This window comes from Neolamprologus brichardi, chromosome 5 (assembly GCF_056152115.1).
Source record: "Neolamprologus brichardi isolate AB-2024 chromosome 5, ASM5615211v1, whole genome shotgun sequence".
NCBI lineage: Eukaryota > Metazoa > Chordata > Actinopteri > Cichliformes > Cichlidae > Neolamprologus > Neolamprologus brichardi.
Window position 1 is genome coordinate 30,122,913 of NC_142108.1, and position 24,005 is coordinate 30,146,917.

The 24,005-nt window shown below is 38.8% G+C and overlaps 2 protein-coding genes across 3 annotated transcripts in view; one reads left to right on the plus strand and one right to left on the minus strand.

Annotated features, from left to right (window-relative positions):
• LOC102788485 (guanine nucleotide-binding protein G(s) subunit alpha-like) overlaps positions 1-12,089 on the minus strand; it is a 36,249-nt gene extending 24,160 nt beyond the window's left edge. For both annotated transcript variants that reach the window (XM_006782747.2, XM_006782746.2), the window contains exons 1-4: positions 11,261-12,089; positions 9,280-9,352; positions 3,205-3,259; positions 2,439-2,558 (exon numbers count right to left, since the gene is read on the minus strand). In XM_006782747.2, the coding sequence (XP_006782810.1) occupies positions 2,439-2,558; positions 3,205-3,259; positions 9,280-9,352; positions 11,261-11,399 (387 nt within the window). In that variant the 5' untranslated portion in view covers positions 11,400-12,089. The remainder of the gene's footprint in view (positions 1-2,438; positions 2,559-3,204; positions 3,260-9,279; positions 9,353-11,260) is intronic.
• A 7,264-nt stretch (positions 12,090-19,353) lies between these two features.
• Positions 19,354-23,139, plus strand: tubb1 (tubulin, beta 1 class VI). The gene is made up of 4 exons (XM_006782745.3): positions 19,354-19,444; positions 20,814-20,922; positions 21,063-21,173; positions 21,624-23,139. The coding sequence occupies exons 1-4, from the start codon at positions 19,388-19,390 to the stop codon at positions 22,772-22,774; spliced, it is 1,428 nt and encodes a 475-aa protein (XP_006782808.2). The 5' UTR covers positions 19,354-19,387; the 3' UTR covers positions 22,775-23,139.
• The last annotated feature ends 866 nt before the right edge of the window (positions 23,140-24,005 follow it).

Consider the following 24,005-nt stretch of genomic DNA (forward strand, 5'->3'; position numbering starts at 1 on the left):
TTTCAAAAATCCCAGCAGTACTTCACTAACAGCATTGCCTTCACGTTTGGACTGTAATCCTTTTTGTTACTGTAATCCTCAACACCCTAAAATTAAAAAAAAAAAAAAAGAGTTCTGGTTTTCCCTCCTGCAGTGGAAGTCTAGTGACGGACAGCCCGAGGGAAGGGTCAGCTCGAGATAGGCCCACATAATAAATTTGCCATGACGTAACAGAGACAATATCAGGAGACTTCCTTTTGCTTACACACAAATACGCTCATTCTTTACTGGAAACTCAGCTGTAAATGACAAATGTACAAGACAAATGTACACGAAAGGAGCAACCAGTTTAAACACTAAGGCCACCGTGCTGGAAAAACACAGACTCTGTTCTTTTCACTCTATGTAACCACTCCCCTGTTAGACAACAACTGAGTAATGCTGCACTCAGGAGTGTCATTTATTTTCTGCTTATAGAGGTTTACTCATCAGTTAATTTGACCTATATACGATAAACATAGAAAGTATAAGATCACAAAAAAGAAAAGCTGCAAACTCACATTTGGGAAACTAAAGTTAGGGATTTTTTTTCTCCCGTTTATCAGAAACTATCACTATTAAAGAACTGGTTGTTTGAATCCCCGCTTTAACAGTGATTGCCAGCTTCTCATAGCTGGCGTCCCAAACGCAAAGGACGTGTTTTACACTGTGTGTGGTTGCATGATCATAATCTTATTGTCAGATTTGTCAGCAGATAATGGGGATACGTATAGGGCCAAAACAAAATATTCATTCACTTTAAATATGCATTTACTGAACGTGTTAAAAAAAAAAAACCCCAAAAAAAACCCAAAACACTTTTTTGAATGTATGATTTCCTTAAATTTTAAATTAGTACATAATTTAAATGAAAAACAATCAGATAAATGAAGAAAGGGAGATGGATGCAGGGCAGGACACAGGCTGATCTGGTGTAGAGATAATGGTGTGTTTTTCAGTATTAGCGCACCTTCATACACTAACCCACCTCAGGAAACCGGTCGTTCCATCATCTCAGCAGACGAATCAGAGTAGCATACATACATAATTCCACCATGTGAACAGGAGCCATCAGTTCGGCAGACAGACGACAAAAGGTCTGTATGCCGAACTGTAAATCGGCAAGTCAGGGTGTCATAAACCAAAGTGTATGCTGCTTTGAGAACGTATGCTGACTGGACAGAACACCGGCATCGCAGCGACGCACAGAGAAACGGAGAGTCAACACCTCCTGACCCCTCTGTCCCCAAAAGTGGACCAGGTGAGAGACCACCTCATCCATAGCTGCAACAAACTGTTCCCAACATAAGCTCACCTATTGAAACATTTTCAACTTTTGCTCCTTCTGCATGATCTTGGCTCTAGCTAAGCTAAAGTAAGAGATTGGGCTTTTAGGGTGGAGGAAACACATTCAACATCTGATTCGCTATAGTAAAAATGCAAAAAAGTAATCAATGTGCCAGATTCAATTAAAGATCAATGTAATTTAAAAAAAATCTATTTTTTTAAATAATCATTAAATGCAAAATTGTAATTGAAATTGAAATTTAATTAACTGCCCACTGTTAGATAGTTAACAAAAAAAAGCTTGAATTTTGCGGTTATTGTCTACTTACTGAAATATTGGAGATTGTTCAGTAGCGAAACACAAATTTAAAGCCAGAATACTTCACACACAAACTGATTCTGTAGCCGCAGATTTCAACCCCAAGAGGCGTCCAGTGAAGGGTGAACATTACTTTGTAAAATATGCTTGATCAACTAATCTTAATAACAGAAAGACATGAGCAAATAAATCAATGAATCAATCTCCAGATCAGTGGTGGGACCTTCGTCGACTTCCTCCCAGGCCGCTGGGAGCAGACAGGTCTACGCATTTATGGAAGACATGTCCCTCTGGACACATTTAGGTTTATTACAGACAATTAGAGTTAATCGGCGGTGTGGTACTCTCAGGTGAGAGGCTCATTCAATTGACAACCTCCCAAGCGGAAGCACACTTGCTAATTACTGAATCACCACGTAAACACACCAGGCGGACTCATACAGGCTGTCGCGTGATACCTTACTCACCTCTAGCACAACTAGCCAGAACACCTGTAAGATTCAGCAGGTTAGTAATGAGAATCTGACACATTTACACCTGTTAGTGCAAAATAGCAGGACCGGTTTTACAACAAAAAACACCCACTGGGGAAAAAGAGATTGGATTTATTAACTTGCAGCAGCTTTGTTTAAAACCAAATTGCTCTTCAAAAATTGTGCTGTTCAATTTTGTTTTATTGTCTGATCACATGTTTCATTGTGTCACGACATTCATTATTTTCTTTACACACAGATCAAGAGGTTCGAATGAAAGCAGAAGGAAACAAACTGCAATTAAAAGTCAGAGATCTGAGATGAAGTACAGTTGAACTTACTGTAGGAAAATCAAAATCCTTCTGGTTTACTAGGTTCAGGACATAATCAATCCGAGACTGGTTCTCAGGACAGGCTAACTGGCAAGGAGGTGTGAGCGTATTCATGGCCGCCACAATCGTCTGTATGAAAAGAAAACACAAACACAAAAAGCCTCATTCATTAATATTATTCATAAATGTGTTTACACTGCCTCAAAACGGCTTTAGATACAAATTTTCATCATCTTAGCCCCTCAGTCACCCACGCTTAGAGGCTGTTCAGCAATCGCCAACAACCACCACCTGCTAGGGATAAATCTGTATTCCCCATGTGGTTGGAGGTATCCGAGACTGCACCGCAAGCCTCCACCTGATTGCTTTGGTCGCTAGCAGGTTGCTTCTAGTTTGCATCACACTTTTTGAAATTTCTCCACCACCTGGCGAGTGGGTAGTGGGTGTTTGTAGACGAGATGATGCAAACTACAAGTGACTGTGACAATGTGGTACTGCCCAAAGTAACAGCAAGGAGAGTTGTGGTGCAGCAAATTTTTGTAACGACTCCCAGCTGGTTGGGAGCGCACATGGGGTCGCTGACCGGTCTGAAGGCATGTGTGACTGAAAGCCTCCTCGCTTAGAATAAAGCATTGAGTTTTGGATTTTTTTATTAATTTTTTTAAGAAACTATAATCCATGTTTTTTCCTCTTTTAGCCAAAAACCTGCATATCAGACAGAACATTACAAACAAACATCATTCATCTATCAAAGGAAAAAAGAACAGTGTCTTACCTCTATAGCTTCTTTAATGTTGTTTTTAATATCATGAATTTTCTGTTTTTTCTCCCTGTGAAGACAAGAGTTCGCATGTGCTTTATTTATTTATCACTTAAAAGCATAGATGGCAACTAGCTTTAATTGACCTAAGCTGCAAAGGTTAACAGTGAATGATGACATTTAAAGAAATATTCCTGTACAGCTATGAATCCAAATATGGCCATCGCAGTGCAACAGGAACAGGAAACAATATTTTTAAATAAATAAAAACTGTAATTACACAGAGATGTCAGTCCCAGTGGATTCCAGTGGAAATGTGCTGTGTAATATTAACTTCTCCAGGATGTATTTGTCAGCCTAGAGCTAAATTATATGTGACATCAGTATTACGACTGCCCCACATACACAGATATTTTGTTTATTTGCTGACCAAGTGCAACCACTGAATTTTGCTGATACCAAACAAGAACAGCAGAGCTTGTCTTCATTTTGACACTGACATTCGTTAAACACTAAACCACACAGCTAGTTGATTGTTATAGTACATTTTTGTACTATAGTTTGAGAAGTCATGAACACCAAGCAGCCCAAAGTACTGCTAAATTAAATAATACGGTCCACATTTTGTCCTTCCTTGTCGTTGTAGAGATAAACAGAATTTCACAACGTGGCAGTTCATGCAATCTGTGAGCTTTGCTGATATCGCGAAGCACTGACGTCACACAGAAACATAAGTGCTGGATTCCTTCAAATGTGTCCTGACAAAACACAAAAGTCTGGTTGTTGAAATTCAGATTTGATAATGAATTCCACAAATATCTCAACAATGGGCTACTTAACCTTACAGCAAGAATACAAACCCTAAAATTAAGCGTGTACAACTTGTGCTGAGGGGAAAGATTTTAAATTAAAGGCATGGGTGGATATCTCTCGCTCATGCGTCCTATGTAAAATGTAAACAAAACTTCCCAGTTGTAGCCACTTCACATGTTAATATAAAAGCACATGTGGGCATTTTAATCAGCTACCATCGCTGTCTGGCACTGAAATAGTAAAATATGTCAATATTTTAACCAAAAATATTATAGTTCTGGGATGAATGCTGGTCATTTCTAATTGATATTCAAATCTTTTCAAGCGTTGTTGATAATAAGTTGGATTAATAACAATTATATCATAACAGGCAACACAACAGCAGCACAAATTCCCCAAAACAACCCTGTGTCACTTATTCTGAGCACTTTCTGCCTTATTCCAGATGTGAATTTTTGCAGTGATCCTCATTCTCACCTATGACTATTTCTCCATACAGAGACCAACACAGCTGTGCAGATTTCTTTCGTCTGCATATTTACAAATATTTTTAAAAAGCACCCAATTTCTCTAAATAATTGGCATTTAAATTCATGTCAGTAGGATATATTCCTGACTGGTGAAAAAGTCAAAAGAGCACAGAAGACCTGAACACGCACTGAAACTAATGACATGAAACGCAATCCGGCTAAAAAGAGAAATCCATCCCAAGTACAAAAATCCATTCAGACAGTTGCTTTCACAGGATTTTTGCACACATCCCTGTTTTGTTTTTTCAAGGCAAAAATGAATCGATTCCTTTCTGATTGCTGGTCAAACCAGTCGCTGACTCTATGTGACAAAATTCACCAAAACACATGCTGTAAGCAGCTTCAGGTACTTTTCCTGCTATGAACATATGTGTCACAGTCAGTAATCACTAACTAACAGCAAGTCTGTGAGTAACTTGATAAAAGGTCAAATAAAACCTGACTGTGTTTGAGTTTGTGATCTCTCTACGGTCTAAAGGAAGCTTTGCTCAGGTAACACTCGAGTACAACCATGAGTGCACTCTGTTGACCACTGTTGACCTACCAAGTCCAACAGAGTCAGTCCTTTCTCCCAGTTAAACTGTCATTAATCTAAAAGAAATGATGTGAGTTTCTAAACTCAGCTGCTTTAAATCAAATCTCCTAGATAACAGGCTGTAATTCATAAGGCTACAGCTTTTTTTTTTCAATATATTTTTATTGATTTTATAATTGAGCAGTATACAACAATCACCTTCAAAAGAACACAATAGAAGGTGGACGGCAAGTCAACAAGGTGGTAATACAGCACACATAAATGTTAAAACAGAGTACATTTCACTTAAGTTTATCCATCAGGCTAATGACTGGTTGCCAAATCTTATAAAACACACTCTCTCGGTTAGACAAGGTAAAGCTGATTTTCTCCAGATGGAGTACATTTCCAAATTTTCTCAACCACATTTCGAAGGTAGGAGGTTTATCAGACTTCCAGCAGAGAAGTATCAGCTTTCTAGCCACAAGTGTAGTCATTGACACAACCTGTCTCTGTCTTGTCCCTTGCCCATCCCGGTTCAGACACCCCGAATAATGCTGCAAAGGGGGTACATGGGACCTCCCTGCCAATGGCTTTGGTCAGAAAATCTAACAAATGATTCCAAAAAAGCTGTAGTTTTTGGCATTGAAATAAAAGGTGAGATAAAGTTCCTCGACCACTTGAACACTTAACACAGAGGGCTGAAACGTTCTTATATATTTTTTCCACTTTAGTGAGAGAAAAATGCAACCTATACACAACCTTAAATTGGATCAGACAATGTCTAGCATTTATAGAACTACAATATATATTCTTAATGCACTCTTGCCAAACATCATCAGTAACATCCAACCCCAGTTCTTCCTGCCACTGCTCCCTAAAAGTATCAGATGAAGGACTGTATATATCTAGTAAGGCCCTGTAAAAGCGAGACACAGCACCTCTAGTGTAGGGCTCAACTGACATCAAGCTGTCAAGCACCGAGTTTCGAGGAATCAAATTGTATTGTGGAATAGATGCTTTGATGAAATGTCTTAACTGTAAAGGCTACAGCTTTTATATCAAATTATTAACATCATTCTATATTACCACGGTATGCTTTAAAGTGAGCTTAAAAAGCAAGTTGCTAGCCTATGACTCGCGTCCCTCTGCTTCACAGTCAGATCCATCTCTCACTCATAATGTCTCGATTTATTTTAAAAAACAAATAAAATGGTGATGGCACAAATACTCAGTTTGATGTTAGTCTATGGGTTTACCTTGCGACCCAACCTTGTCATGTGTTTCATTCTCTTTGTCTAACTTGTTTATATTTTCTTCCAGTTGGCTTATTGGTTGACTCAACAGTTGTAGCCTGTCTAAAAAAAACAAATAATTAAATAAAAAAAATATTGTCCTGATGCTTTTTGGCTACATCTATGTGAACACTCCCACCCGCCTGAAAATACAACAAAGTGATTGCAAGCATTGTTAAGAACATGCCAAAGTAGCATGTGGTGATATAACCCTACCCATAAAGAAATCCCAGCCAATCAAAAGCATACAAGCAAGCAGCAAACAACGCAGAACACGGCAGCTTCACCTCCATCCTAGCTGGGAGGAGCTAGGATGTGAGGAAGCAACGTGAGTGAGGGAATTGAGGCTCCATGTGAATGTAATGAAACTCACTCAAAGGCTATATTCTTCACACTAGGACCCCCACAAGATAAATAAGTAAATAACAGATCACCTCTATTAAAGGGAGCTGTCCTGCTCAGTCACCTCTCGTGCCCCCCACCCATTTCCTGGTGTGTCACTAAACACCACCATCATCATCATCCCACTACCGGCACCTTACACTGAATGGCAAAGCCTTGCATGCAGAGGGGGAAACCCACAGAGTGAAAAGGAACCCTAACAGAGACTGGGAATTCATCACTGCACCGGGGCGCCTGGGTCTGTGAGAAGCGTCTGTTTGATGCGACCCAAAAATAAGCACATGATGATGCTTCTAGCCCAAAATCCCTTTCAAGGAAACTGATGATTAAGAATAGAAAAATGTGACTTTTATTTCCACTGCATCAAGTTGGGAAGGAGTTTTAGGAAATTCACAAGACAGGGTGGCTAAAAGCACCCAAAGCCATGTTTCCACATGAAAAGCTGACAAGGACAAAGCCTTCCTCCTGTGCCACACAACTTTTCACTATTTGCTCCACAACAATACAAAAAAAACCCCCAACAACTTTATTTTCCTAACTCACAGGAATGACAGGCGCTCCTCCCCTCTGTTAAGAACATCGGGTTGAAAAAGTGAGAATATGTTTAGTAAATTTTACAGTTTACCAAAAGGAAAAACCTTTTATTTCTTTGTTATAAATGCGAGACAACATAAAGCACATCTAAAGCTGTGTAATTACCTTTAAAAGGCATTTTGCTGCTTAAACTTTCTCTAAGCAACCTTTTTCAGTCACTGCGTCTATTTATCAGTAATGTTAACAAACAGCTGGCTCACAGCACAACTCAGACACCAACGCAAACTTGCAGTAAGTACAAAAAAAGACAAACTCATGTTACTTCAGATGGTACACAGTTCAGCTGAGTTCTCCATAGGGATTTTGATTATGAGCCATAATCCTGTAGTGATCCAAAGTGAACATAACACGAGGTTTGATATTGTGAAACGATGGTATGATATCAACCTTCCTTAAAGACATTATATTCACCATGTTACAGAAAAAAAATATATAACCAATCAAATGGCAGCGATCTTCTACCAGTATGATTGACAGGAGATCGGTGTTACCATGGAAATGTTTAAATCAAGCTCTATTGTATCTAAGTTAGAAAGGAAATGGTTGGTTAGAAGGATGTCCACCTGCTATGTTGGGCAGTGATCTGTCCATACCAGCAGTTAGGCTAATGTTAGCTAACACTGGCCAGAAGACCATCTGATGCAACTTGGCTAGCAAATATTCATCTTATTAAATAAACTTTTTTATCCTTATACTGACACCAAGGTGTACATTTATCTTTCAGCCACTGTAGACTGCATATAAATGACAAGCATAACAGGTCAGGACAAACTGGAGTTTGTCTCCTCACTGATTTGGTTGATGCTAATCGTAGCTAGAATGCGAGTACGTGCTCTGCCGACGTCACGTTGACGTCAGTGCACTTAACGACAGGTGTCATTACTAACAATGGTTTTCTGGAAGAAAGAGCCTCTGGGTGTTGCAGAGGCTTAATTCTCAATTGTCTACACCTGACGAGGCGTGGATAAAGGCATGCCTCAGGTTGGCTCGGGGAAAGATGCCACTTCTTACCTTCATGCTCTCCGGGCTGTCGTCTTTAGCTGAGGTTAAGTAATTTAAAATAAAAACCAATGTTTCTGCAAACTCTGGACTCAGTCTACACTTTATGTTGCGTCGAGCCGAGCTGTGACATAAGGACCTGGAAGTCTGTTTTAATTCTTATAAACAATGTGGAGTATATTTAACCAGCATGCATCGCTACTGATTTTAGAAAAGGTAAAAACCAGAAGATCCTGCTGTGCATGAAGTTAATACAAAGTAAGGAACTACTGCAGCAGTGCTTCTGCAATCTAAAAACAGTTTACACTCGCTGCATTACGAGGTTTTAGAAAAAGGTAAATGCCTCTTAAAATACTGCACTTGATGCATATTGGTTTAACCCACTATGATAAAATACTATATATATATATATATATATATATATGGAATTTGTTGGTGTATAGACATGTATAGAATATTTTTTAAACAGTTATCATAAAAGGCTGTCAATCTGATTTACCATTTTCACAATGAATCCAATAACATTTTGTTTTTTTCTTTCATTGTCCAACTAACACTTCAAATACAGTATTACTGTTAGCTATAATATAAAAATTCATCACTTCTAAATATATGGTTAAAGAAATGATTTATAGGTAAGAACAGTAACATCCAATGCTTCTTTTTACTTCTGTATTTAAGGCGATTTTAAAAGTAATAACTAACCAAGTCTCCTGCTCTACCTGAAAACTTGAAGACTGGTGGGAAAGGTATTTTGTATCAGTGGTATCTTCTTAATGCTCCATTACCCCTCTCCAAAACATCATTACATAATTTAGGTATTTGGTCAACAAATATGTCAGTACCTGAGCAGATATCCATCTAAATGGGTTCCTTTCCTCTAAAGAGAAACTGTGGGAGTGTTTAGTGAATAGTGAACTGAGGGGGAACCAGCGAAACTTACTCTGCGTTGAAGCCATTAACGTGCAATATTCGCATCTGTTTGACTATCGTGCTTTTCCCGGATTCACCAGCCCCTGAAAGCAGAGAAACAACAAGTCAGACAAGAGTTTCCTGAAGTTGTACAAGCAACTAAAATATCCAGGAAGGAGCAGAGATGGAAGGCATTTTGATGTTCCAAGGTTAGACGAGTCCTGGAAGCACTAAACAGCGACGCCTATAATGATTTGAACTACAACAATGTTGCACCTTAGCAGAGAAGTCCTGTCCATTGTGCACAGACATGCCCTGTCACAGGCCTTACCTACTTTTAAACAGTGCATGTTACACAAAAGCCAAAAGGCGAGACCTCGATGTACCCAACCTAAAAACCTTTTACTTTTCTTATCTCTTTTTACTGCTCTTATCATTGACTGCTCTTATCTTATGTATGAAGAAACTTGAGTTTTACTTGAGTATTCCCATTTCGACAGTGCATTTTACTTCACTGTGTTTAAGAAGGAAATATCCTTTTTTAAAACATTACTTCATGTATTTGTTACTTTGCAGTTTCTGATTTTACATTAAAAAAAAAAAAAGGTCAGCTTATTATACACACTGCATTGTTAAAGATTAAACCGGTGGTTCCTGCCACTTCTGGCTAGTGACCTCTTCCAAAGGCAGTTCCTCCAAAGAGAGATTTCCCCTTTAAACGTCTCATTTAAAGAACAATTTTGAGACCCATTATGTCACAAAGCAACACACACAGATCAGAAAAGCAAACCTCATGACCCCTTAGAGTTCTCCTGTGACCCACTCCGGGTGGCCAAACCCTTATCTTGGGAACCACAGGTAACTTCATGAATTGTTCTACCTCACCTTGGCAAAGCACTAAACACTAGGATACTACTTTTAACTTGTACTACGCATTTTATGCAACACTGAATCGTAAATACATTTAGCTTGTGTAGTTTTACATAGGGAGAAGGCTGATGCACGACACGTGCACTTTCACCAAAGTCTGCCCCTTCTTCCAGAGGCGACAAGGACCAAGGAAGAAGAAAAAAAAGAAGCTCCAACATGTAGACAACTATTCTCTCCCCGAGCATGTCATTCAGGAGAAAAACTGCTAGACCCTGAACCCTGATGTTAATAATTAAGAAAATAAATTTCTGGATAAGAACAGCCTTCAACGTGTCCTTGCAAAACTGAGTGTGAAAGGAGCCCGGCCATCACATCTCCATCCCCAAGCACCAGGAGCCAGCCAGGTTACAGGCCTGCTTTTCAGAGAAGGCGTAGAGCGAGAGAAACAGGCATTCAAGGCAAACTAGTAATCCTAATTTGCACTCTGTAGTCCAGCACAAGGGCTGGCCTTAAGGTTCGCACTGCATCATGTCAGGAAGGCTCTCGTGATGAGGCCAAAAATAGCTTTACCAAATAATGGCTAATTAGAGGATATTAATTTCCAGAGTGGGTGGTGTGGAGGGATTATGCAAAAAGAGAGAGAGAGAAAAAAAAGTATGTCATATGCAGTATGAAAACTAGGCTCAACCAGGATGTACGCTGCAGCCACAAATGAACCAGATCACAAGTTTGGTTTTGGTTTTTTTACATGTGTGGAGGTGAGAAAGAGCCATGCACAAACGCCCGCGAGTGGCCTCCCGGCCTCTGCGTGGTGCCTGTGTGTGTGTGTGTGGTTCCCTCACACAGATGTTGGTGTCTGTCTGCCCCCCTCTCTCTCACATGTTCTGCAATCATGCTCCATAATATCCCATGAATGCAGACAGGCCTGCTTTTTCAACTGTCCTGTGCCAAGACGCTTGAAGCGAATTAGTCGGGACTTCATGGCGTTGCATCAGTTCTTGACGCCTTGCTGTAACAGTGGTCCTTACACACTTTTCATGGGTACAGTCTGCTACAGTGGCACCAACATGAGTTAAACAGGTGAAAATGCTGTTTTGTAGGAACAAAATGGAAACAGTAATGTTAAATTTCACAAAACCTACCCAACAGCAGTAGCCGGTGAGTTGCCCGGTATATCTGTTTGTCTTTTTGGAGCTGCTTCTCAATCTTTTTGTTGGCTTCCCTCTGTGCCTTCTCCTCATTTCGTTGGTCTTCAGTCTTACTATTGCCAAGGCAGCCCATCTTCCCAAAAACCCAGTTGCAGGTTCGGGGTTTGGAGGCAGGGCGGTTGATATGGTTGGGGTAGGTGGGTGAAAGAAGAGGGTGATGATCAGAAAAGAGAGGATTTTTTTTTTAATCAATCCCAAATTCCTAGACTGGCCCAAGAGAGGAACACCTGGCTCAAAATGGGTGACATGTATTTTGCCAGATGCAGAAGAAGTAGACGCCAGGTAGTAGACAGTGAGCTTCACCAGGCTTTGGCACAATGTGTATGTGTGGAGGAGGGGATGGGGTGGGGGGGGTGTGGATATTTACTGGCAATTTATCAGCAACAGATCAGTCAGAAAGGAGCAGAGCTACGATGCCGCCCTTCTCAGATGCTTGATTCCTGTATTTTTTCCCCCCACTGTAAATCCGCAATGAAGTCATCAACATTGATATGAGAGTGGATGTAAAATTTCCAGCTTCTGGCTGCACATGAATGAGCGTCTAGAGGTGGCGATGGTGCTGGTGGTGGGGTCCAGCTTCCTTAAAGGTGTTTTTTTAAACCCCCCTTCTTTTCCTCCTTTGTTTTAAATATACACGTATGTATATTTTCTCAAGCTTTGATGTTAAATCTTCCTCAGCAAATGTCTCCTCCGGAGCCCATCTTTGGCAGATGCCTCACTACTCTGCCGTTCAATTCATTTCCACTCACAACCAAAAAGAGCCCCGTTTCCATCGACTCTCCCTTTAAATATAATTTCAGGTTATTATTTGAAATCCTATCTCAGGCTGGCCAGGGAAAAAAAGCACATTAACAGGGCGGATGGGGAGAAATTAAAAAATAAATATTTTCTCTTAAAATGACGGCATGTGAATCATCAGGCTACAACCCGGGCTTCTGTCTCCACCACAACAGTCACATTATATATAGGAGCCTTATCAATAAGATCCAGTTTTTAGCCGATGTCCAAATTATTTCCTCTACCCCGTAAGTAGATGCTGGTGCTTGGCTTTTTTTTCCTGAGGTTTCACGAGAACCCCCCCACCCCCCAAAGAAAAGAAAAAATGAAAAAGAAAAAAGAAAAGAAAAAAAGGGGGGAAAGAAACAAGGCCCCTTCTCCGTCCTTTTTCTCTCCGTAACGTCAATTTATATTTCTCCTCACATCAGAAAGCTTCTCCGGGGCCGAGCTAAGGCGGTGTTTGGCAGCTGGATGTCCTTGAATATAGCGCGATATCCAGGTGATATTCGTGGAAAATCCTCCGTTATTTTCCCGTTTGGCGCAGGTACAAGGCGCTGTCAAGTCTCTCGGATTTTTGTATTCCCTTTGAATCCGTATGGTAGATTATGGTTACATGTGCATGATACATGAACATACCGCGGTGTTTTCAATCACTGGTCCAACGGCGACGCTGTCATTTTTAACCGCCGACAGGCCGCGGTTGCTCCGATGAACCGGTCGGGGAGGTGAGACTCGTTTCTTTGCTGTGTTACCCTGAATTATTTTTGCCCACCTTTTTTTTTTCTCTGAGAATTGAACATTGAGATAGATAGCGTTGTAGAGGCGGGGTGGGGCAAACGGCTCTCACGGAACCCTGGGAACGAAGAACCGTGGTCAAGTTTTCCGGGACGGAGAAACTCGACTTCCGCTGGAAGCTTTCACAATAAAAGCCGAATGGACGCATAAGCGGAACTACCCAGAAACGAATCACTTAAAAATAGATGTTTTCGTCCTTTTTAAGTATTTTTTGCTGACATATTTACACACACAAAAACAAATACAGGGTGTGTATACAGTTAGGTCACACATCTTTGATTTAATGTTTTTCTGTGTTTTCATTTTATTTGTATTTTTGCACTCTACAAGACTAACATTGGCTGATTGTATACTGGACCTTCAGTTCACAGTTCACTAATTTGAGGTCATTTCTTACTATTATATATGGGAGCTTATTTTGACTGAAAAATTAATTAATTAATTAAAAAAAAAATGCCATCCAAGTCAAAATTACTGGTTCTCATTTCAAATTTTAGACTTCATAACTTCTTGAAACTTCTTTTTCCAAAAGTTTGAGTAAGTTGAAAATTACATATTATCCCACATGTTTGGCCTATGGCTGGCAAAAAAAATTAAAATTGTTTTGGTTGTTTTGTTTATTTCTTTCCGTGGCCTGAAAACAAGCTTTCATAATAATTTACAAAATGTCTCTGTTGTGGCCTTCTTCAGACACAAAAAACTTGTGGACTGATGTGTATAACCAGTAATAATAACATAAAACGGTAATTACAATGGAGGTAACGTAATAGTGATGGGGTTATTTCCCCTGCAAAAGGAAAAAAAAAAGTCATAATTTTTTTTTTCACCTTATATTTTTAAACTTCACCATCATACACCGGCTGCACCTGACATTTCAGAACACCTGCCTTTGAGGGAAGTGGCACGAATAGGAAGTTGGGCTGAATGATGACCTTTATCCTATGATTATACATTTCTACCTCAATGATGGTGCTCTACAATGTCCCGATTTATAGGTAGCGATGAGTCATTAAAGGATTTGAGTACAAAAATCACATCAGCCGTCATAATCCCAACTTAATGTTTTGCAGAAGAACAAAAAGGAATTTTTTGGGTTAAAAAATGCAAATAGCTTGTGACTTGTTTTGATAGCAAAGGTCCTCACAGTGATGTGTCATAAATGGCCTCCACAGTCATGTGCTCTCAGCCCCATCCAACACTGGAAATTTAGACTTCCAATTTTAGACAGCACTTTCCACCACTGTTACCACCAAATGCAAGAAAATCTTTTGAACATCTGGGTTTTGAGGGATTATCTGGTGGCACATGGTGGTCTAAGACCTTACTAAGACAATTTATGTTGTTGTTTTGTTTAACTTTTCACCATTAAATATACAGGGGTCAGGGTCTTTAGAATTCTAAACCATGCATTTAATAAAAGGGAACGTCAACAGGCTTAGATTTGAGCCTTGGCTAATTTGTCCAGAGGTCTCAAAGAAACCCCAGTACTCCTATAAGTGTAAAAAAAAAGGGAAATATTTACAATATTTTATTTTATTTACTAATTTAACATGTGACATTTGACATTGCTTCACTAATCCATGCAAATCTATGTGGAGCTCAGGGCAAAGGGTTCCTGATAAATATAGCCCTGCAGCAACAGAAAATCCCAGAAAAAGCTTAAAATAAAAATCAGGCATCCAAGCATTAATTGAAGGGAAAAAAAACAGCCTTTGAAACTTTTGCTATGTGAAACATTTATTCTTTTCACAGATTTTTGCAGTTTCTTTAAAATCCTCTCTCTGAACTGCACAAAACTTACAGCCACACAAGTGGAGTTTTAATTATTTTTAAAATATATTTAGCAAATACATTATTTTTTTTAGTATATATATATGTGTGTGTCTGTGTGTGTGTGTGTGTTAAAGTATAACGTTTCACCTGAACTGCGAAAACAGAACAAACATCAATACATTTAACCCACCCACCAAATCTTAAGGCCGAGAAGGTACTTTTGGCTTTTATTTTGAGGGTAATGTGAGAGTAATGCTCGTTTCCGCCTGCATGCCACTTGACGCATCTGGAATGAAGCAGGGTCGGATCACATGATTGCCCGGAGCGTCATGAAGCAGAGGTACAGAAGGGGAGAGGCGCCCTCTTTGAAGCAAAATGATTATTATCCTGTCCGCCGCCTCAGTCAACACCTCTGACAAACTTTACATCAAGTTATTCAAATATCGGCTCATAAAGAGGTTAATGCTTCCATATACATTCAATCGCAGTAACGCCGCTAGGTTACTAATAACAGGAATATGCGACTATCAACAGTTAATAAGTGAAGGGCAACAATCTTGTTTAGCAAATTCTTCAGGTGGCAAAAATGGAAAAAAAAGTCAGTGTAAAAAGAAAGTGATAAATCTTGCAGCCTTTCAGAGCAAATGTATCACATGGTTTGGTACAAATTACTACTTTAATGGCACGTTGTCACATCTAATAGAAAAAGTAAAAGTAAGCTCTCCGTTTGTAACATTATTATTGTCACTTCATTCCCAACTAAACAGTGATTATGAAAGTCAAATTAGCGCTGTCAGTTATTTGAGAACGAAAAAGAAAGTAGCGATGCCCTGTTGGAATCGCATTTTAAAAGCTGCGAGGGAACTTTCATTAAATTACAAAAGACTACAACAGTCAATGCAAAACAAATGCTGAGACTCTGATAGAGGACTTCAGGAGGAGAAGGATATCTATAAATCATGTCCTGCCTTTCACAGTCTGCAAACCAATTCAACACCTAATGGAGCTTCTGAAACAGCGTTTACAGGGCTTTGCCAAAGACCACTGAGGTCACATTGCTTTAGTAACTCATGGTTTTTATTAATCTGGCATTGAGAGACTACCAACACTTTTTAGGGTATGTTATGGTTAACGCTAAGCCTAGGATAGACCTTTTTTATATATATATCTTATGTCTATAAAAAAAATCATGAAGCTGAAATGTGCATTTAGCATCCAGCAAAAACAAGATGTAGTAATATTAAAGTTCGAACCTTAGAAGTCTCCACCTCCACGTTAGGTACTCAATAAATAGTTCCATGCCATCTTTACTTTGATATAACGGAAGTTTATTTTTTTTATTACGCAAAAAAAGTTTATTTATTTAGTTGAAAGAACAATTATTTTTGTCATCTATAAGTCAAAATTGGAATTATTATTTCAGAAATTCAAGCCTTTTTTTCCTCAGATGTTTGAGTTAGTCAAAATTCTGATATAGCCACATATGGCTGAAAAATTGTTTGTATGTTTGATTGTTTTTTTTCCACTGCTGGAAACAAACTTCTATAATAACACACAAAATCTCTGTTTGCACGATTATTTGTTTATCCTCCTAGAGCATCAGGAGCTAAACAACCAATCTTGGCACACAGGTACATCATAGGCCCCCGGAGGTTCTTATCTATATCAGATATTACAATGTCATCATGTTGCCAAGGAACCACCTAGCAACGTGCTAAAATGACCGGTTTTTAGTTGTTATTCATGCAAAACAACCTTTAAAAAGCTCAGTATCATTTTATTGTTGGACAACAATTTATCATTTATATCCACAAAAGTTTAAATATGCGTGATATTTTATGCCATCATGTAACCACCTAGCATATAAATAGCATCATATGTTTTATTTATTTATTCACTTTTCTCACTCTGATTAAGTATATAGGTTTGCCAGCGGCATTAACAAGCCTAACATTACTGTTGCATGGACATGTACTTGTAATAAATACTTTAATATTTAATTTACCAAATACTTTATTTGGTAAATTTTGCTCATTATTCGAGTTCAAAAGGATTATCCGGGATACGCTCACTAGCTAATGACCGTCCGTGAGTGAGCTCATCACATCTGGTTTCAAAACACCAAAATGATGACAACAATAATGCTAAACATGAGGTAAAAGGTACATCAGAAATTTTGAGGTAACAGGTCATCAGTAGCTAGTGGGTGAGATCACACTGTGTTTGCTTTGAGGGCTATATCACTGACATCGCACAGATCCCGGAGTAGAAAAAAACAGTTTTAACAGAGTATTAAGAGCAGTCTGAAGCCTGAACTTTGGACTTATTCCTTATACTGTGACCTTATTAACATCCATTTTTTGCCATCTTTACTATGTGCATTTACCATTGTAAGAGCATATGTGACAGAAAATCTGGAAAAACATAACACTTCATAATGGTTCTACCCTAAACTCACTGACGAGCTGCAAAAAGCTGCAATTATTTAAAGTAATTAAACAGACACTGAGAGCCATTCAAAAAAAACGACGTCCTGTCATCTTCACTCACCTCCTGGCGATTTAGATATGCAAGTGGCTCTTTGCCCTTTAGATCACAGACAGATGCATGTAAAACACACACACACACACACACACACACACACACACACACACACACACCTCCCTCCATAAATGTGTCAAACAGCAAGAGAAACAAGCTCAGGGCAAAACACATAAAGGTCATCAATGACAACTAAATGCTGCTGTGGCTCACTAATGAATGCCCACAGACGAGTGAAAAAAGACTAATAACTTCAATTTCAGAAGCAATATAAATTCAAAATCTCTGTAAACAAAACTTTTCTCAGTTCGACGGCGTTTTTGTCGTCGCAAACCACGTGCACTTCGCTTATAAAGTTTTGCCAGTATACTGACAGGAACTTTGTACAGTCACCTGCTAACTGTCAGAGTGGGTGGTAGCAGGAACTATGACAGTAAACATGTCAACAAACACAAATGATTTGACCACATGTGGCATTTCTGTAGGTGTGAGCAATAGAGCCTTTGTCCTTATGCTGACCTGTACTGAAGGTACAGTCAAGGAGAAAACTTACACTTAAATAATTATGATATTTTCTGTGCACAGTAACTAATAAAGTAAGTTAAAAGCTTTAACAGGAGAATAACATTTGTCCTCTTTGTTTATCTCTAAATCACTTCTCTCAACTATAGTAACAATAATGATGGTTTCATTCTGTTTAAACCAATTTGACATAACTTTATTAAGTTATATCATGTTATGCTTACATAAATCCTCTAGATGGTAGCATCTCTCACACATATAACATTCACTGCAAACAGATGTATCTACAATGTTAACATTATTTTCTTCTTATATATAAACGAGCATGCTTATTGAGTGTTATCTGACGCTGACCAGAGAAACACACCAGCTTCCATTCATTTCTGGTTCACTTCCTTCCTGCTTTTGCCCAGCTGCACAGCTCAGATGTTCTTTTTATATCCAATAAAATGTCGTGTTTTGCATTAGTACATCAGCTTTTTTCCTTTGTTAATCCAGTCTTTTATTATAATAACAGACTCTAACAGAAAGAAGTGTTATGAAGTTTGATGTACACTGAAAAATAGGGATTGGCCATCTCTTGGATTTATGTAAGCATCTTGCGTGTATTTAACACAATTGCCTCATGCTTTAAAGTTAAGTGTAACTATATAGTGTAGAAACTACATTATATGCAGAGAGGGTAGATTAAATTGTTCATATCGTGTTCGAGCGAAGTAAGTAAATAATATAGCAATGTTAAATCTTGCCACATCGCACAGGATTTCAGTCTTGCGTGCTTGGGATCGTGGTTTGAGGAAGGCTGCCTCTGCTTTTTTCGGTATACCGAAAAAAGTAAATTGGGTGGTTGTTTCATTAAAAAAGTCTACCTTGTAATTTGAACACAAAAATTTCATGTTTCTATCTTGAACATAATTAAATCATGTAGGATCTATGTTTATATATCTATAAATATAGATATATAAAGTCAACAACTTAATTTGTTCTTGTTGAGATGACATGATACAATCTAGTAAGAGTGGTTAGTTGCTGGACCAATGAAATCACAAGATCACACGAGGTTTCAAACTGCAGGAAAATCATGTGTATGCTATTGCTATTTATCGTGGTTTAACCTGTCAAGGACAAAAGAAAATTCTGCATCAAAATGACAATATTGCAAAGTATTAAAATATTCCAAAAGCTCACCTTACTTCATCTAAACATGTTTCAATTGCATTTTATCAACACAAAATGCACAGGTTTATTGAATATGAATAAGTTGTGTTGATTTAACTCCGTTGTTTAAGTTTCTGCCAAATGTCCACTATTGAAATAAATAAATCCAACTTGGCCTTTTTTTCAGTGTAGAGGTGTTTTGCAAGTCTACAAAGTTTTATACAAAAGGAAATATGCCATGCCTTTTTCCTAATTAGCTATTTATATTTGCATATGTGAAACATACAGATATAAAAACAAATCTAAAGCATAAACAATGAATGGTAAACGCCTCTATTCTGTGCACAGTTTCCATCATGGGTCTCTCACATATTATCAGCAGGGGTGACTCCCTGACACTGCTGGTGACATCATTTCTTGTCCTATAAAAGCTGACAGGAGGACTGGAGACTATCACAGACCACCAGCTGTTCTGCGTACTGTAGCCCGACCATCATGCGTGAAATTGTACATCTGCAAATTGGACAGTGTGGCAACCAGATCGGCTCAAAGGTAAAATAAATAAAATATATAGACAAATGCATTAGCGTCGTTAAAACTTCCCATGTAATTCTTAAAAAGATTATTTAAAGATGAATCAGTTTGACTATAAACCACTTTTTACTCTAATTGTGGTTGAGATAAAATGACAGAAAATACTTTTCTTTACTGGCCGCATTATTTTGCTTTTTTCTATTTCGGTGTATATTGTCACATGCAATTTTTCTTTGCATATCAAAAACAGTTTTGAGTGACACTGGGTGTTCCCTGTCAGGCATTCAGGCTAAAGATAAGAGCTAAAATGAGAACTGCAGTGCGAGCACTGGGTGTGACATTTTTATCGTCGCTGACGCAAAAAAGAGAGTGAAACTACAAGATAATAAAGCTGAAAACATAACACTTTTAGATACTTTTAAAGTTGACTCAAGATGCTGACTTTAAATAACTTTACCATTTGTACAACTCGAGATCTGAGCTTGGGGAATCTGTTATTAATTCTGTATTGTTTATGTAAAGATTTCCATTTGTACAACCCGATGTGTCTAATACGTAAAACTAAAAAATGTTAAAAGATAAAGTCAATTATTGTAGCAGTCAGCACAACTTAATTAAAGTCATTTCGAATATATTGCGTACGTGGGAAGTTGAACAAACTTGTTGATTTTTGCAGAGTTGAGGCAATTTAAGAAAAACCATCTAATTTTATGTCCAATAGCAAATTCTGCACATCGTGTGTGTAAATAAACTCCAGTTTAATCCGATTTACATGCAACAGAAGAAAGCTTTAAAAATCATAAATGAACCAACCACTTCCTTATTTGTTAAACTACACACCCTGAAAATTTTATTAATCTTAATCCTATACTCACAAAACACAAAGCACAAAATAATCTAAATCTAAAGTGCATTCAGAGGCTGTTTGAAATGAGAGAGTAACAGTTTGAACTCAGGGCGGAAAAGTAGGGGTCCGGACAAATATCGAGGGATTAACTTGTGGAACATTTGTGTTGAAGAATTAGGATTCTGTACTTCAATATGAAAATGTAAAATAAATGTTTAAAAGTAATGTGGTAACCAACTTTAGTGCTGATGTATGGTTTTCATTTTTTTTTATTATCTATTAATTTGGTGAGATGTTATAAATTTCTTGTTATTTAGAAAAAAAACGGTAGATTTAACAGCCTGATATTTTAGCCTACACCTTTTTGTTTTAATGGTCATTATGGTTGTAAATACTGTAAACAGTGATCAAAATATTTTTTTAAAGAAACCGTTTAAAGACCTTAACATCAAAAGTGTTAAATAAAGTATTAATTTTCTGCATCTGCAAACATTTTTGCTTCTATCTATGTTATACTGATGCTTTTATTTCTTTTGGCAGTTTTGGGAAGTGATAAGTGAAGAACATGGGATCAATGCAACAGGCATTTATGAAGGAGACAGCAACATCCAACTGGAGAGGGTCAACGTCTACTTCAACGAGGCGCACGGTGCGTTATTAACTTGAGCTGCTTTATCTGGCTTGATAAATTTCAAATTTTTATTTATAAATTCCAGCTGTTTACAAATTTACAAATAAACAATATTAAAATTAATGAAGTCTTTTTTAAAACTTCAACTGTGTTTGCAGGTGGTAAATATGTCCCCAGGGCCCTACTGGTGGACCTGGAGCCTGGCACCATGGACAGTGTAAGAGGAAGCCGCATTGGGGCCCTTTTTAGACCAGACAACTTCATCCATGGTGAGATAATCAATAATATGCAAACTCTGAAACTATGAAACTTTCTGTCTCACATTTCTGTGCTTTTGATTTTCATGACTTTTTGAGAAAGGAGGCTATATGCAGTTTACTATATTATACACTACATGTTGTGCTTTGGATTTAGAAAGCTCTTGAATAGAGTTGTACAGTGTAAATGTTATATTATTTTTAGAATATTAGCCTTGCAGTAAGAAAATAATAAGGTTTCCATCTTGGCTTTATTTAAAAAACAAAAAACAACTGAATTTGACTTATTGAATTTCAGAAAGTAAAACTGGTAAAACTGATAAAAAAATTATTGCAAACCTGTGAAAAGTTGATACATTTACTGCCCTAGAACTGAAAAGTGTCACAATTTCTTTTCTTTTTAAAATTGTGATGCATGTTATCAGCATCCTTGACCTACATACATTTATTCTGGCATTACAGGAAACTCAGGAGCTGGGAACAACTGGGCAAAAGGCCACTATACAGAGGGCGCAGAGCTGGTGGAGCAGGTGATCGACAGGGTGAGGAACGAGAGTGAAAGCTGCGACTGCCTGCAGGGATTCCAGCTGGTTCACTCACTCGGGGGCGGCACTGGTTCTGGAATGGGAACCCTCATCATCAACAAAATCCGCGAGGAGTACCCCGACCGCATCATGAACAGCTTCAGTGTCATGCCGTCGCCTAAAGTCTCTGACACGGTGGTGGAGCCCTACAACGCTACGCTGTCAGTCCACCAACTTCTGGAGAACACTGACGAGACCTACTGCATTGACAACGAGGCCCTCTATGACATCTGTTTCCGCACGTTAAAACTGACCACGCCGACTTACGGGGACCTCAACCACTTGGTTTCCATGACCATGAGCGGGGTCACGACTTCTCTGAGATTCCCTGGACAGCTCAACGCCGACTTGAGGAAGCTCGCCGTCAACATGGTGCCCTTCCCTCGCCTTCATTTCTTCATGCCAGGCTTTGCCCCTCTGACGCCACGTGGCAGCCAACAGTACAGAGCTCTCACTGTACCCGAGCTCACCCAGCAGATGTTTGACGCCCGCAACATGATGACAGCGTGCGACCCGAGGAGAGGCCGCTACCTCACGGTCGCTGGCGTCTTCCGTGGTAGGATGTCCACCAAAGAAGTGGATGAGCAAATGCTTGCCATCCAGCAGAAAAACAGCAACTACTTTGTGGATTGGATCCCCCATAACGTGAAGGTCGCCGTGTGTGACATCCCGCCTAGAGGCCTCAGAATGGCCTCCACGTTCATTGGCAACAACACAGCCATTCAGGAAGTGTTTCGAAGAGTGGGCGAGCAGTTCGTCATGATGTTCAGACGGAAGGCGTTTCTCCACTGGTATACGGGGGAAGGTATGGATGAATTGGAGTTTACGGAGGCAGAGAGCAACCTCAATGATCTGGTCTCAGAGTACCAGCAGTACCAAGATGCCACTGCTGATCTAGATTGGGAACCAGAAGAGGAAGAAGAGGAGGGACCCTCACCATCAGCAACAGCAACAAGAAAGGCACAGTCTAAGGTGGAGGTTACGTTGGAAACAGTGACTGAAATGAGCAAAGAAGCCAAAGATGAGTAGAAGATAGAAAAAAATGTTGGAATATTGGTATTAAAACGAACTCTTACTCTGTAGTTTGTCGCGTCTGTTGTTGGTGTAAGCGATAAAAGGTGCTGCAACATATTTGCAACAATAATGGTGATTGTCTGCTTTGTATTCTTAAAATGATTGTGTGCTTGAATGTGCGTTTTCGAGGTCTAGATTTTTTTTAAATTTCACAGTAAATTTGTTAAATATTATTTTTGCATGTATATATGAAAAGTAATGTTTTGGCAGCACTATATATCCATCAGCTTTAAACGTGAAGTGTCACCTTTACACTGCTTGACCAGTATCGTTTGCATTTTGCATAAGTTGTGATAGCAATTAAAAACAGTAAAACAAGAGTGAAATTTTGTTCCAACAATGAAAAAGGAAAACCATATTTTTACTTTTAATTCAGTGACACAATTTTAAGCTAAATTGGACTAAACTCAGCTCTACTGATGGACGTTCCTCTGACAGCACACTGACACTGATACCGGCTAAGGCTGTCACACAGTTTCCTCCCACTTTCACGAGCCTGGGGCATAGAGATTACTCATAACTCGAACAAACTAGCTGCACTCTGAGATAAGTACACATGCTGCCAAGATGTCCAAGTTCAACCGCAATAAAGCCACACTGCACTGGGATTAAAGAGAAGTCTGTAAATCACACGGGGGCATAGGTTATGGTGACAAGTGCAGTATTGCCCCACAGAGGACAAATTCTACAATGTAGCAACAAAGCTAGGAAGGAAAAACAGCTGTCATGTTTACCAAAACGCAAGCAGGGTTAATATCACTCAAAAAAGAAAAGGACTGACTAAAGAGAGATATTACTTCTCATTCTCAATAGTTTGAGTATTAAGTAATAACTCAAAAGCTATGTAAATGTTAAAAAAAAAACCAACTTTATTTCACATAATCCTGTCCAGCAGCATTAACGTTTATTGTAATTTTATTGAATAATTATGTAATTAACCACAAGATATCACACTCAGCTTGAAAAAATTACTTGGAACTGTCTTGCACTGGAAGAGATAAGGACACCAGTTTTTACTTGACACAGCACTCACAGTACTAGCAGTTCCCAAACTAGTCCAGTAGCTCATCTTCGCACTGACAAGGACGACCATTTACCCCAAGGTTGTTACTCTGAGCCAGAACTAGGTATGACAAAACACTTTCAAAGAACACTTGTGAAGAAGCAAAACTTGACTGAAAAAACA